This window comes from Bubalus kerabau, chromosome 5 (assembly GCF_029407905.1).
Source record: "Bubalus kerabau isolate K-KA32 ecotype Philippines breed swamp buffalo chromosome 5, PCC_UOA_SB_1v2, whole genome shotgun sequence".
NCBI classification, from domain to species: domain Eukaryota; kingdom Metazoa; phylum Chordata; class Mammalia; order Artiodactyla; family Bovidae; genus Bubalus; species Bubalus kerabau.
In genome coordinates, this window is record NC_073628.1 from 92,258,741 (window position 1) to 92,273,806 (window position 15,066).

Here is a 15,066-nt window from a genome sequence, read left to right on the forward strand (position 1 = left end):
TTAAAAGCTTCTTTTGACAATTTTTTAAAGCTAGAGAAAGCTTACATTCAGTATAGATGGTACTTTTCAGTATAGGTATATTCAACTGGATATGTGGTAGTGTAACACATGTGCACTAAGATTTTCTTAATCTTAACAGTCAAGGCAATCACCTTTATGTATACAAATTACTACAATTAAAAAGGCAGTTTTTTATGTTATGTAGGTTACTAAATTTTCCTATTTAGCTTAGGCTCCTACCAACAACTTTATATTACAAGCACATAATACTATATATACATCTTGATTATATATTTAATAAGTACTACACATTGTGTATTTGAAATGATTTTATTTACATTTTAAAAAGATCACAATGGTTACTCTGGGGAAAAAATGGATTGCAAGAGAAGGTAAATATGGAAGCAGGGAAGTCAGGAGGCTATTTTGAATGGTTCAGGTGACAGATGTACGAAGTCAGGAGGCTACTTTGAATGGTTCAGGTGACAGATGATGGTGGCGTGGACTAGGGTACTAACGGTGAATATGGAAAGAAAAGGCCAAGTTTGAGACAGTCTAGTAATGAAAACAACAGGACTTACAGATGATTTGCACTGGAGATAGTGGTAATAATGAAGAAAAGGGAGGAACCAGGGGAAACTCCAAAGTTTATGGCTTGAATTTTGGTTGACGGTGACATTTGCTGAAGTGGAAGATTAGAGCAGGCACCTATTTGCATGTGGGAAACCAAAAGTTAAGTCTCATGATTTTACTAAACATTCAATTGGTTATATTAAATAGAAGAATAAAGCTGGTGCTCAGAGGAGAGGTATCAGATAAAAATACAAGCCTTTAGATAGTATTAACATTTAATGACATGGGATCTGGATGAAACCCTCTATCTATGTAGTGGGTGCAGTTAGAGAAGAGGGCTCCCCTAATTGATAGGGATAGAGAACAGGGTCGAAGTTCTACAGTAACCAGCATTTAGTGGTGAAAAGGAAGTGGCTTATCCAGCAGAGAACACTGGGAAGGAATGGAGAAGATCCTAGGAGGAAAGTTAAATGGGGTGCTTTGAAAGCTGAAAAAGGGCCAGTTTCAAAAAGCAGGGCCTGGACATGTGTGTCAAACACTGCTGAGAGTTAAAGACGAGAACAGTCCATGGATTTGGCAATTTGAAGCTCACGAGTGTTCTGGACAAAACTGGAGAAACAGAAGAGTGAATGGGAGTCTTTTGAGATGTACTGTATGAAGAGAAATGAGAAATGGGTAGAGGTTGGAATGTGATGTTGGGGCAAGGAGTTTAACTGGAGATTCCACATTGAGTTTATATGCAGACAGGAATGATTTAGTAGAAGGGAGAAGAATGATGACATGAAAGAAGACCTCAGGAAGGCAAGAAGGGATGGGGTTCCAAGAGAAATGAATCAACTGGACTTTGAAGAAAAAGGCACTTTCTTCACTGTAATAGAGGGAAGAGAGTGAGGTGGAGTAAAAGTAAGAATAGACACCTGGAGGTAAGGAGATAACCTTGGGCAAGCTGCTTAACTCAATAAGCTTTGGTTTTCCTAATGTCTCCTTCTGAGTTGTTGTGAAGATCAAATTAGAGAAGGGATATAATAATAGCACTTAGCATACTGTCTGGCACTCAGTAAATATATTTCAATAAATGCCACATTATCATTAATCAGCATATCTCAAATTATAGACAGATTTGAAACAACTTTAGAGAATAACATTTTAAATAATACAATTAGAATAAAGACTAAGTCTGTATGGCATTGAAGCCTGCATGTTTCTGTTCCATTCTAGCAATTTCATTTAAAATTGAACTGGATGGTTTACGTTATAGAAATGAACTTTTTGGAGCAGTTTCACTCATTTAAGATTTTTCTTTCATTTTTTAAAGACCAACAAAAACTTTAAAAAATTGTTTTGTGCAGGAATTTTCTGTGAACTTTCATGTCCAGAATTTTGAATGGGTTATGGACTGTCTGATGCAGATTTAATAGTAGTAGAAAAACAAAGAAGAAAACTACTTAACAGCCCCCAATACCCTCAAATACAGAGTCCAAAAATTCTGCCTTAGTTTCCATCATTTTTTTCCCACATGCAAACTTTCATGTTATAGTCTAACTACACGTAGATAGGCTTATTTGGAAACACTAATTCTAAAAGCACAAGCTACAGTTTTAAAGTTCAACATTTCTACATTATATCAAATATCTTCTGAAAAGGCAAGGGTAGTGCTATACATCCCTTTCTCTTAAAATTTTCAAGCCATTCTTTTTTCTTACCCTTCTCCTCTTATTGGGGTAACTAACAGGCACTTTACCCAAAGTGGGTCCTCTGTTTTATCAGAAGATCTGACTCTACTTCCCCAATTTAGAATCTTATTCTGTGCTTCAACATATTTTTCAATTGTTGTTTTTATGACAGTTATATAAATCAATGAACTGGTATTACACACTGCTGATGAAAATAGAAATAATTTATTTTGTGAAAACAAACGGCCATAACAGAAACTGACTTCATTGGTGAGAAACCAGAAGCAGATTTCTTTTATATATTTTAGAACATGTCATATTTATGTATAATGTGATCTATGTAAACATATAATATTAATAAAATATATTTATCAATGCCCATCATCTAAATTGGCATTCTAAAAGTGAATTTCTTGACAGAGATAAGTTCCAGCTACCAACCAGTAAATAAGTCAGTAATAAAGATAATAGGTTTAAGTGAAAAATAAATTTAGCAATATATATTAACTGAATCAAATGATTAATGCTTCAACTGGGGGGGTTTCATTGTAGCAAAAAATAAATGTGACTTTATTGTACTTCACTATGAAGATGTATATGTTTAACAATGTATAAGATTCAGTTTGCTTAAATGTGATTTTGAATTTCCACTGATTTATTCAACAGATATTTATAGCATTTCCAGTATTTGTAAGGACCCATATAGTAAGATGGTTCGGTGGATACCTAAAATGATGTAAGAATAGCTCTTACAATGTAGAGGTCAAGTTTTTTGAAATCCTTTAAATACTATGAAATCTTCTCTGAATTCAAAAGTGAAAAATAATGTTCTGACTTATTAAATAAACTCATTAAGCGCAAATTTATGTTGAAACTGAATATACAACATAATCCAAGAAATACAAAACTAGCTTCTTTATTTGCGGAGAAGGAGAGGTTTGAGCTTTCAAGAGCATTAAACTAGACCTAATTTGAACGTTGATGGTAGTACATGCGCATGTGCAGTCACTCCCTCACCCTGCCCCTCCTCACATGCACACCTTTCTCCTCTCAGCTTATTAACATTCTAAATCTTTCTCCCAGGTTTGGCCTTGCAACCACTTACTTGATAAAATAGGTCACTTAGAAAGGAAGAACGACCAATAAAAGGAATTACAAAGACAACAAGATTAAACTGATTGCCCTGTTTTCATACACTGTAGCTGAAATCTGCAAATATGCAGTTGGCTGTGTTTTGGCATTTAACAGCATGCGACCAGTAAGGAGGAGGAAATTTTATTCTCATTAACGGTTGCAGATTTACTGCAGTGAAAAAGGGCTATGTAACTCGAGATGTGACAGTACAGAAAGATCAAAGCCTTGGACTGGAAACCAAATAAACCCTCTGGCTACTTCCTGCAAGGAAAATTCACTTTGGCAATGTAAAACAGAGCCCAGTTAAAAACTACTCTCAGTTTTATGAGCTGTCATAGCAGCTCAAGTGGTTTGGACCGGTTGAGTTTAGAACATTATATTTCCTTGTTTTTGTCTTAGATACTTCTGTAAGCAGTTTTATAGACTTTAAAACACACACACACACACACAATAACAAATAAACAAAAAAAGAAACTCTTTTCTTTTGGTTGAAACTGAGAACGTAACCACTAAACTTATTAAAACAGGCAAGTCTTCATTTGCACATTCCTTTCTCATTTACTACAGTTTAATATTTTGCCATTAGATTTATTTGGCAATATACATTTACTTTAATAATTCATCTGTAATCTGTACAATCCCTATTCAAAATAAGTGCAAATCAGTTTACAGAAGCCATATGGCTCATATCTGAGGGGTGAGCTATTTGTAATAGCACATCTGGAAGGTCTACGGGCAATATGGAGAATATGGGAATTAATTAACTTTACACTAAAAAACCTATAGGCTCTAAGTTTCATCTATTTTAAAAAATTATTTAAGAAAAAAAAATTTGGTTCACGTTTCTAATACAGGGGCTTTCAAAACAATTAATTGTAAATACTTTAAATCACATTGTTAAATCAATCAAAACACAGGCTAGACAAACCGACCCCTAAGTTTAGAAGTAAGCTCAGATTCACTGGATCCAGACTTAAGGGAAATAAAAGATGACATGCTCTATTTTCTTTTCTCTTTTATTTTTCTGGAGGGGTGGTAGTGCTTATCAACCAAATTGCTTATAATTTAAAAATTCTCATTAGACTATGAATAAGCAAGTCTTTATAATTGTAATGTGTATCCTATTCTCTTAAAAAAACTCATTTAAAAAAAAAAGAGCATTTTATTGGTCAAATTTATCATAAAAGCAGTCATCCATGCTTAAGGGCTTTCTCCTTTCTTTTTAAATTTATAACTCATTTCTGTATATCTGTACAGCCAACAAAAATGCTATTAATACATATAAAAATGAATGAACTTTAACACTGGATAATCACACTTAAATGGTGGTGATATAATTAAGTTCCTAGTCATGACTGGATGAACTCCCATGTCATTTCTTCTGGTACAAAACTACACAGTAATTGATGTGTTAACATTTTTATAGGATCTAGTCATATTCAGATTACTTATTAAATTTATAGACTCAATTATACTGAAATTCTTCTCCGAAATGAAAGTCCCAATAAAGAGACAACAAATTTGGTTTTCTTTGGGAGGATCTTTGGATTTTACACACAGCTAACATGCCTGCCTCCAAAACCCAAGCTCAGATCACCAGACTGAAAATTAACAAGAATTTGATGAGAGCAGTTCTGCAGCCAACTTCTCTTGCTCCTAAATTTCCAAAGGAAAGCAAATCACTTAAAATATTTTTTTCAAGTCAGTATAAATTTTCTAGGATAAAATATCTTCCCAGGTTTCCAGTATTTTAAGTCTTGATTTTTGGCTTGAATTTCTGTATTTCAGTAAAGTTTACAATTTGCTAATGCTGATGTGTGATAATCTAATAAAATCTGGCCTTAAAAATTATAGGCCCAATTTACTAATAAAACGTAATTCAATTTTCCTTGGGAAATGCAAATCATTAGTATCCAAAGCAGTAGAACTGAATTGAATTCCTTTGCCTTTTTTAAGGTTAAAAAGAAGTTTTCTCTATTAAAAAGGCTTAACAAAGAAGTCAACTAAGACTAATATATAAGGATTCACTTATAGGCATAATACAATAGCATCATGTATATAAACATTTACATTGGTTAATTAGCTAAATAAAAGATTTGCTGGAGACATTAATCCTTGTAGACTGAGATTATCCCACTCATTTTATCCTCATTTTTTGTTCAACTGGATTAATCTGTAGAGAACTTAATGAACTACTTAACACAGTTTAATGGCAGTGAACTAGTTACTTGATGTGTTAATAAATTTTAGCAATTTGTCTCCAAGAAATCTAAACACCAATTTTCAGTAAACCATATACAGTGTATTAATGCAAAATAAGTAAACAATATACTGTATTATACAACAAAATCTGCATATCTTACTCTGAATTTTAATAACATTTACTCTAAACTTTCTAAAGCATAGTTCACTGTTAGACTAACATATCAGCTTGCCATTTGGAGGCAGTAATGGTGTAATACTAAGAATCTCTGAGCCTTAATTTCTACATTTGTTAAAACAGGGTCAATACTACTTTGCCCTATATACCTTACACACTGTTGATGATCAAATGAGACACATGATGAAATAAATGTTAGCTTTCTTGTTGTTGTTTAGTTTAGTTTCTAAGTCGTATCCAACTCTTTTTGCAACCTCATGGACTGTAGCCCACCAGGCTTCTCTGTCCATGGGATTTCTTAGACAAGAATACTGGAGTTGCCATTTCTGTCTCCAGGGGAGCCTCCTGACCCAGGGATTGAGGTGGATTCCTACCATTGAGCCTCCAGGGAAGCCCAAATGTTAGCTACATGCAAGTTATTAGTATTTGTATAATAAGATGTAGACAAAAAAGTTCCTTAAATTTTATTCTTTGAAACTCTTAGAAGGCTCCTAAGACATTCCATCTTCTGAGATTAAAAAAAAATAAATAACTGGCATAATTGTTGAGAGTATTTAGAGAGAAAAAAATGTAATGTGATTTAATGTAAGGACTGTGTTAGAGCAAGAGTCTCATGCTTAAGAAAACATTTGTTTGCATTGGTTTGCTTCTCTCATCAGAACTGTCAAATAGCTATTGCCACTCTTGGTCTCCTGTTTTCACTATCCACTAATTAACCATTTCATTACCTAAGATGGAATTTTACCTATCACAGAGTATTATTTCCTATAAATAGTTTTATTCACTTCAAGAAATTTTACCATGCATTTCTGATTGGTTAATAAAGATGGGAAGAACTTAAAATTATTTCTACTGGTTATACTTAGCTATAGCAATTATTACTGAGCCTGAAATAACATGTTTATATATGCTAAAATAATGTCATTTGGACAACTGAATATAATTATAATAAAAATTTGCACAGGTTTGGATATGTTTAGATCAAATCATACACCCTGAAAAGGAGTAACTTTTAAAAGTAAACAGGATATTGTCTTATTACCCAAGACCATGGTTTAGATTCTGTTGTATATGTTTTAATCATGATTTAACAAAATTCCATTTAAGCTGAAAAGCAATTCTTGCAAATATCCCAACTTCAATACAGCTAAGATCAAGTATTAGAAAACTTCACAATAATAACATTTATTCCACAATTAGGTAAGTGGATCTCACTACACTCAATGAATCTATTTTCTTTGACACACAATTATTTACTCAGTCTTTATCTCTGATTATTTCCTGAGGATAAATTCTTAGAAAAGAAATTACAGAGTTAGGGAATTTTAGGCTTCTGTTTTCTGTTACCAAATATAGTTCACTGAGGTTTTGTCCATTTAAATGCCCACAAGAGGTGCATCACAGAACCTCTTTGCTCCCATGTGTGGATATTAGCATTAAAAATTATTTTGCAACTGATAGGTGAAAATGAAAACTGGCTGCTTTATTTGTATTCATCATGACTGGAAAAATTACTAAAGTTAGAAGTTTTTTTAAAGACTTCATGAAGCATGTTCTCCTCTGAGAAAAAGTTATAGGGAAAGAAATTAGGAACAAAAAAGTTACATACTTAATAAAGCAGTGATTTTAATGATTATCTTTAAAAGATTTAATAAGTATTTCATAATAATTTATTTAGTTCTTAAAATGCTGCAGAGCAAATGGTTGGTCTCAATATCTATCAAAGAAAATATTTCTATGAGGTTCTTTTCATTTCTTTTGATACTTCGATATAATTTCTATACTACTGCCACAGTAATGAAGGTCACTAAAACTTATACTAGAACAAATGGAAGAGTTTGGTTTATCAATTAAAACTTTGTAGAGGACTTATCAAATAAGGGATTTTATAAGCATATTTAATTTTATCTCAATATATGATAATTTCTCAATTGCCAAATTAAGGGCTGTAATATAGATAATAATTTGATTTATCTTTTGTATAACTGCTTTAACATAATATCCTAATATGTAATTCAAGGAATAATACAATGGGCTGCTGCTGCTAAGTCGCTTCAGTCGTGTCCGACTCTGTGCGACCCCATAGATGGCAGCCCACCAGGCTCTCCTGTCCCTGGGATTCTCCAGGCAAGAACACTGGAGTGGGTTGCCATTTCCTTCTCCAATGCATGAAAGTGAAAAGTGAAAGTGAAGTTGCTCAGTCGTGTCCGACTCCTCACTACCCCATGGACTGCAGCCTACCAGGCTCCTCCGTCCATGGGATTTTCCAGGCAAGAGTACTGGAGTGGGGTACCATCGCCTTCTCCGAATACAAAGGGCAGTAAATATTAATACTACACAATGCCTTTTAGACAGGGAATACTGAATTTTAAGGTTGCTTTTCTCAAGTGAAATAACTGAGTTAAATAGTTGAGTATAATGAAGGTGACCTTATAGCTAAAGAATAAGTCAAAATTTTACATAGAGTTTCATAGGAAGGAAAAATTATACATTTACAAATTTTGATAAAAGATTACTACTTACATAGAAAGAAAATAATGTGTTAGTCCTATCTAGTACTTTTTAAAATTGTACAACTAACATTTAAAATTGTGCAAATGACTAACATTTCAACAATGATTTAATGTTTTAAAGAAAATAAATTAGAGAAAACAGAATAAAAAATATATTTGTGAAACATATATATAATGAACAGAAAAGTTAATGGCCAAGTATTTTAAGAAAGAGGAAAAAAGAAGCAGGCACACACAGAGAAAATGAAAGTGTGAGAATCAGATGGCTCAGATAATTCACACATCTAGTTCATCTCTGACTTTAGTGAAACCATCAGTAAGTGACATCATTGTGCCAACCACAAAGAAGAACTCCAGGCCCTCTGAAAAATATTTTTCAAAGCCCCAAGGAAATCCAAGCAGTCCCTGAAATTTTTTTCCAGTTTATGAAAATTGGATTCCTATAAAAGAAAAATGGACCATTTTTACTGCAACAAAAACTGATTTGTAAAAGCTGGAAGCAGTTTAAAAATTCTCAACATGAGGTTCTTGTTAGTCTTGAAAAGTAAGAGTTATAATAATAAAAAAAAAGGTTCAAAAATATGGTACAGATACATTGTATATAAGGGGGGAAAAAAGCCAGTCTTACTCCTATTATTTTTAATTAGCTTCAATAGCAAGTTCCAATTTACTTTCTAATACCAGTTCAGGTTTTGGGAGCACAAGATTTACATCTGACCCTCTGGGAATGGCAACCCAATAGCTAATGCCTTGGAGCCCTAATATATTTTACATTACCCCCTAAATGTTGGGAAATTCTGGTGGCAAGAGGTTCAAACTGATAGTGACACATGTCTAAAACTCGGGATTCGCTAACTGCCAGTATGTATTTTATCAAACACCATGTCCCTCTTGTAGAATAGGATGGATGAGCTTAACAATTTTCACTGGTTTCCAATTAAACTGCCTTGCTGTATTACACAAATGTAGACATTCATATTAAGAAGGGCACCCTGACTTAGATTTTAAGAAACATACAATTGGAACTGTTTAAATCAGTCTCTAAATTTGACTCAGTTTCCCCATTTTAACAGATTTATCACATTATGAAATGTGGTCGTTTTAGAAAGAAATAATTTTTTTCTGAACAATTTAAAAAAAACTCTTATACAAATTAGAAATTTATTCTTTACCTTGCAGAAATTTGGGATCATATACTTCACCCGAACCCACTAAAACTGACATGTTAAAAACCCACAAAGACTGAAAAGTCACGAGTACTGGCTGAACAGCATGCCACTTGGCACTGTCATACTCTTTCATGTTCTCAAATCATTAAAAACATTTGTAATTATAAACATTCACATTTTATATATTATTTTAAAAATTATTACTATTCCAATTAACTTGACATTGCTTGTTAATCAAAGACATATGATGAACAGGGAATGAATTTTTAAGTCATGTGGACAATTTTCCTCATTTAAAGGAAAAAAAACTTCTCAAAATAGACATCTCCTGTTCTTAAAATCAGCTTTTTCAGTATTTAAAATTTAATCAAGATATTTTTCTTTCATAATTAACCCAAATTCTTCATGTTGTTCATTAAGTCTGTTTATTCTCATTTTAACAGTAGAGATGAAGAATAAGAGTTCAACATCTTCTGTTTACATTTTTTTTTAAATCCCACTTTGCTTAAAATCAATTAAAATGAAATATTTCAAAAATATTATTTTAAGTCAATCATACTTGATCTAATAGGTTTTATATTTACCTATTAGATCTCAGAAACCTAAAGGTAGCCATTAGTTTAAAATTTCACATCTGGGACATCATACATCTAAATTATCATGCCAAAATATGTGAATAATTGTGGAGCAATTTAAAATAAAATATTTGTAGAATTAAAAAACTAAGTCAGACTGAATCCATAGTTACTACAAAGAACAACATAGGAATCCCATTAGAAGACAATCCTAACCAACCAAAAATAATTGCATAACACAGTAAATGAGTCTACAGAGGATCAATAAAACAATGTAGCAAAGAATAACTAGGAGTTTTTGGCTATATTATAAGCTTTCTTTGTATCTCTGTTGATAAAATTTAGAGTCTCCTTTTACTTGATCTGTTACCTACAAAAAAAACTGAGGAAATTCACTGTAAATTATTTCTTCTGGAAATTCAAAGAGAAAATGATATAGTTACTATATTTATGGCCTGAAAAATTAAAAAAGACAAGAGATGAAAGACTTAACTTTCTCAGGGGAAGTTCTTTTTAAAGGGAAATCTCAATTGAAAATGATTAAAATAAATAAGTATACCATTTTTTTTAATTTGAAAAAATATATAGTCTACATGAAGTTTTATTAACTAATCCTTTAAGCCAATGTTACCGTCACATGTCTTTTATGATGTGAAAGAAGCTACTTATGTTTTTTTAATGTTGAAAAAGAACTAAAGGTGAACTAAAAGTAAGAGAATTTTCCCTAAGTCTTTTTATAAAAAGAAACTTGTTAACAGAACTGAGGAATGAAATTCTGAAATCTTTGGACACAGTACAAAACTTAGTCAGGGAGCATAGCCATCTCTCAAAACATACAATCAGGTTCTTAAAAATCATATAACTATACAAAACATTAGGTCTTTCTCAAATAAGTAATGCATGGTTAGTTTGCTTTTTTTAAGCTGGAAGTATATGCAGGAGACACAAAAGCAATGTTTTGTCCATAGTGAAACATAAATGGCAGAAAAATTAATCTTAAATGCTTTCAGCAAAAATCTTCAATATAAACATTGGGATTATATAGCAAAATAATTTCTTCCTTTTCTAATTATGTTTCAGAAAACATTTGTACAGTGAACTGTCATAAAATGGAACATATTAGTTATAATAATTAAATAGAATCTCTAATTATAACATCAGAAGTAGTCAAAAGCCATAGGCTTTCTGGTATTTAATCATGTTTAATTTTTTCTCCCTAAGGCAAGTAGTTTCTTACCATGACAATCCAGTGCACCGATGAAACAATTTCTAAAGTATTATTATTTATTTAAAGTTCACTAATGGCTACTGAACTACCCATAAGGATACTGCATTTCATAAAATACTCCTGTATTTTCCACTATGCTTTTAAATTTTGTCATGACCATCAGTGAATTGTGAAACCAATACAGTGGGTCGCAATCTGCATTTCAAAAACAGAATAGACTAAAACAGAACATATCATTGTGAATTACATGCAGTAAGAGTAACTGCTATTTTAAGAATTTTACTACTGAATTAAAATGGTTAATATAAAGTGATGATTCAAGAGTTATAACACACTGGTCATAACTGTATTTAAAAGAATTTTTTTTAATTTAATTTTTTAACTTTTTTTTAACACCAAAAACATTTTGCATTGGGGTATAGCCAATTAACAATGTTGTGATAGTTTCAGGTGAACATGGAACTGTATTCTTAAACACACACTGTATTCTTATTTTCCATACAGAAATATTTATGTTAATAAAATATGTAATTTTAGAAGAGAAAATTAAATCAATAAAGAAAAAAATAGTCTTAAGGGTAAAAAGACTACACCTATTCTTTGGACCATTTTAATGTGAAATTGCAATAATCATCCTAAGTTAAAGTATTATACCTTAGTAATGCTATGAAGGGAAAACTATTATTTACAGTTTCTGGCAAGATTTTAAAAGTCTAGGAGACCAGTAATGAAGCAGAGTATCTGTTGGGGGAAACTTTATTATAATTGTACAACAGAGCTGGCATGCCAGGTTTTTTCCTTAAATATTTTATCTGAATGCCATGCAAGGAGGAAAAGTCCTTAATTTAATCAGAACATCAACTTTTTAAAAACAATGGTGTTTGAATAATTGTTAAAATACATGTATTGTGTTCTTATTTTATAGGATTTGGAAAACATGAAATAACCTGCATCATTAATCTGTCAAAAGTACTGCCTATTTCAACAGACAGCCTATATTTTCCAAACTGAGGAAAAAATATATATATTTTTTTTCTTAGAACTGTGATATCTTCATTTTTTATATGGATAAATGTGACTTTGTAAGTTAATTTAAAATCAAACAAGCATGTTCTTGAAAATATTCAGGATTTGTTTTACTCTTTAATGGAAAAAGAAAAACAGGAAGTGATGAGAGAATTTTAGCTTTTTAAAATCAAGGGAAACACCATATACTAGATTTTTCTTGGAAGACTGTTTACCTGCCAGCAAATGAATGCTGCCCAACTACATCTCCGTTTTGAAGGTGATAATCATTGAAGAAATCTGGACTCATGGCTCCTTCAGAGGCAACTAATCCATCTAGAAAGAAAATAGTAACTAATGAAACATCTTTGTAGGGAATAAAAAGGAAACTATTCTATTAAGTAACACAATAGAAAATAACCTTTTTAATCCAGAATATTTATTTAATCCAGTATATTTAATCCAGAAGAAAAATGTTAGCATGATGTTCCGTTCTCTCTGAGAGTGTGAATGAATAGCATACATACATAAGTGTTCTGCACATTTATTAAGCATCTACTGTGTTGCAGTGGCTTCCCTCATGGCTCAGTCAGTGAAGAGTCTGCCTGCAATGCAGGACATCAGGTTCAATCTTGGATAGGGAAGATCCCCTGGAGAAAGAAATGGCAATCCACCCCAGTATTCTTGCCTAGAAATTCCATGGACAGAGGAGCGTGGCAAGCCACAGTCCATGGGGTTGCAAAGAGTCAGACATGATTGAGCAACTAAACCTACTAAACCTACCTATGTTGCAGTACTATTTTATCACACAGATGAATAAGACATGATCTCTGCCTTCAAGGAGCTTATAGTTTTGTGGAAAGACAACAAAAGATAGGGGGTGAGAAAGGATAGAGAGGAACAATAAGCCTTTCAGGCTAAGAAAGAGAATGAGTAAAGAAATAGAACAGACATTAAATAGCATGGTTTTGGTAAAGAGCAACACTCTAATATATTCCACATTTTATATGCGGGCAGCTTCATTTGTGTAGCATGATCAGGGAATTATATATTTCAAATAAGTTAATTTTTATATAAGCAATGCTTCACACAGACACACACACTTTGGTGTGTGTGTAATATAATTTTGTAAAGTAAATACATTTTACATTCACTGTGTTTTTACAAAGTATACTGAATATAATTTAAAAACTTCTTGATAACTCAATCTTCATTATAAACGTCAACCATAATATAGTAATGCCCTAGGTTATGAGATATATTGGACTATCTATACTAAATGGTTACACTACCATGCTTTTTAGTACTTATTTCTTTGCTTATAAAATGCTCCTTTTCCTAAACCTAAGAATTTATTATTACTTCTTGCTGATTTTAGATACTGCTTTCCCATTTGCTCCAATCTAAGAATTCAGATAACCTATTTTTGATAGAATTATGTATAAGTTAAGAATAAGAAGAATCTGAGGAAAAAGGATCTCAGTAATGGCTTCAGGGCTGTCCTATATGGCTCTTGTAATTACTAGTTGAAAAGCTCCGAGACTTTCTAAAGTTTAAAGTATTCTGAGTTGGCAAGTGACCTCTAGGTAAATGTTGGCTAGGTTGTATCCACAACATTGTTTATAAATTTGGCACACAGTAAGCAAGCTATTTAGTAATGAGATGATGATTTTACACTTACCACATGCAATAATACTTTGCTAGGTCCTGTGGAAAAAATTACAATACACAATTTCTGTTTTCAGGAGTTTTATGTTAAGTGAAATATAAAACAGACACTTATGATGCAATTAAATAATATATTTTATTAATAAATGACTATATAACAGGAAGGGATTTATGTGTCAAATGAGTGCTGGAGGTGAAAAAGCTATAGATGGATTACTGTGTTCTGCAGAGGTTAGAAGGTCCCAGTTGGGAAGGGAGGGAGGAAGAGGTGTAATTGATTTTAGTATCAATAGACAGTTGGGAATTAATGATAAAATCTGTTTAAGAGTAAGGGTATTAAAAATCAAGTATATGGTAAAATTAATAGAGCTTGCAAATGAATAAGTAAAAATAATTTGTATTTCCATAACACTATCCATTTGCTATATGGATATATAGGCTTCTCCTGGGGCTGAGCTGGTAAACAATCTACCTGCAATGCGGGAGACCTGGGTTTGATCCCTGGGTTGAGAGATTCCCTGGAGAAGGGAAAGGCTACTCACTCCAGTATTCTGGCCTGGAGAATTCCATGGACTGTATAGTCCATGGGGTCACAAAGAGTCAGACATGACTGAGTGACTTTCACTATTTGCTGTATACCATATATTAAAGACTTGTATTGGTATTTAGTTGTTGAATTGTTAATCATACCTTTGGTATTTACCTTATTACTTTAGGAAATTTAAAATACTTAAGAGGAAGCTTAAAAGTGTGTAATATTTAGTCTAGTTTCTGTGCCCTCTAAAAGCTGAAAATTCTATAAACTAAAAGACCAGCTAAACACAAAAAAGTTACAAAAACAAAATTATGGGAATGCCAAGACACCACAGATTGAAAGTTAAGCAGCTAAAAAAAATATTTTCTATCCATCTAAGACTCTGTTAAGGTCTGGCTAAAATTAACAAGGTTAACACTGCAAAAATCAACAAGTTTCTCTGTTAAATTAAAACCAAATAATTACAGATCAGGTTTTATGAAATCTGCCAATTTTAGAGAACAAAGCAAAGTAAAATGCCAAAATAAAATGTATACCACACATTGAAAATGAATACAAAGATAGTCAGCATGCCAGAGAATAAAAGATTCTAACACTCAGAAATATAACACTC

General features: G+C 32.2%; 1 protein-coding gene across 2 annotated transcripts in view; it reads right to left on the minus strand.

Moving 5' to 3' along the window:
• KIFAP3 (kinesin associated protein 3) overlaps nt 1-15,066 on the minus strand; it is a 148,523-nt gene that overhangs the window by 15,764 nt on the left and 117,693 nt on the right. For both annotated transcript variants that reach the window (XM_055582209.1, XM_055582210.1), the window contains exon 19: nt 12,487-12,586. In XM_055582209.1, the coding sequence (XP_055438184.1) occupies nt 12,487-12,586 (100 nt within the window). The remainder of the gene's footprint in view (nt 1-12,486; nt 12,587-15,066) is intronic.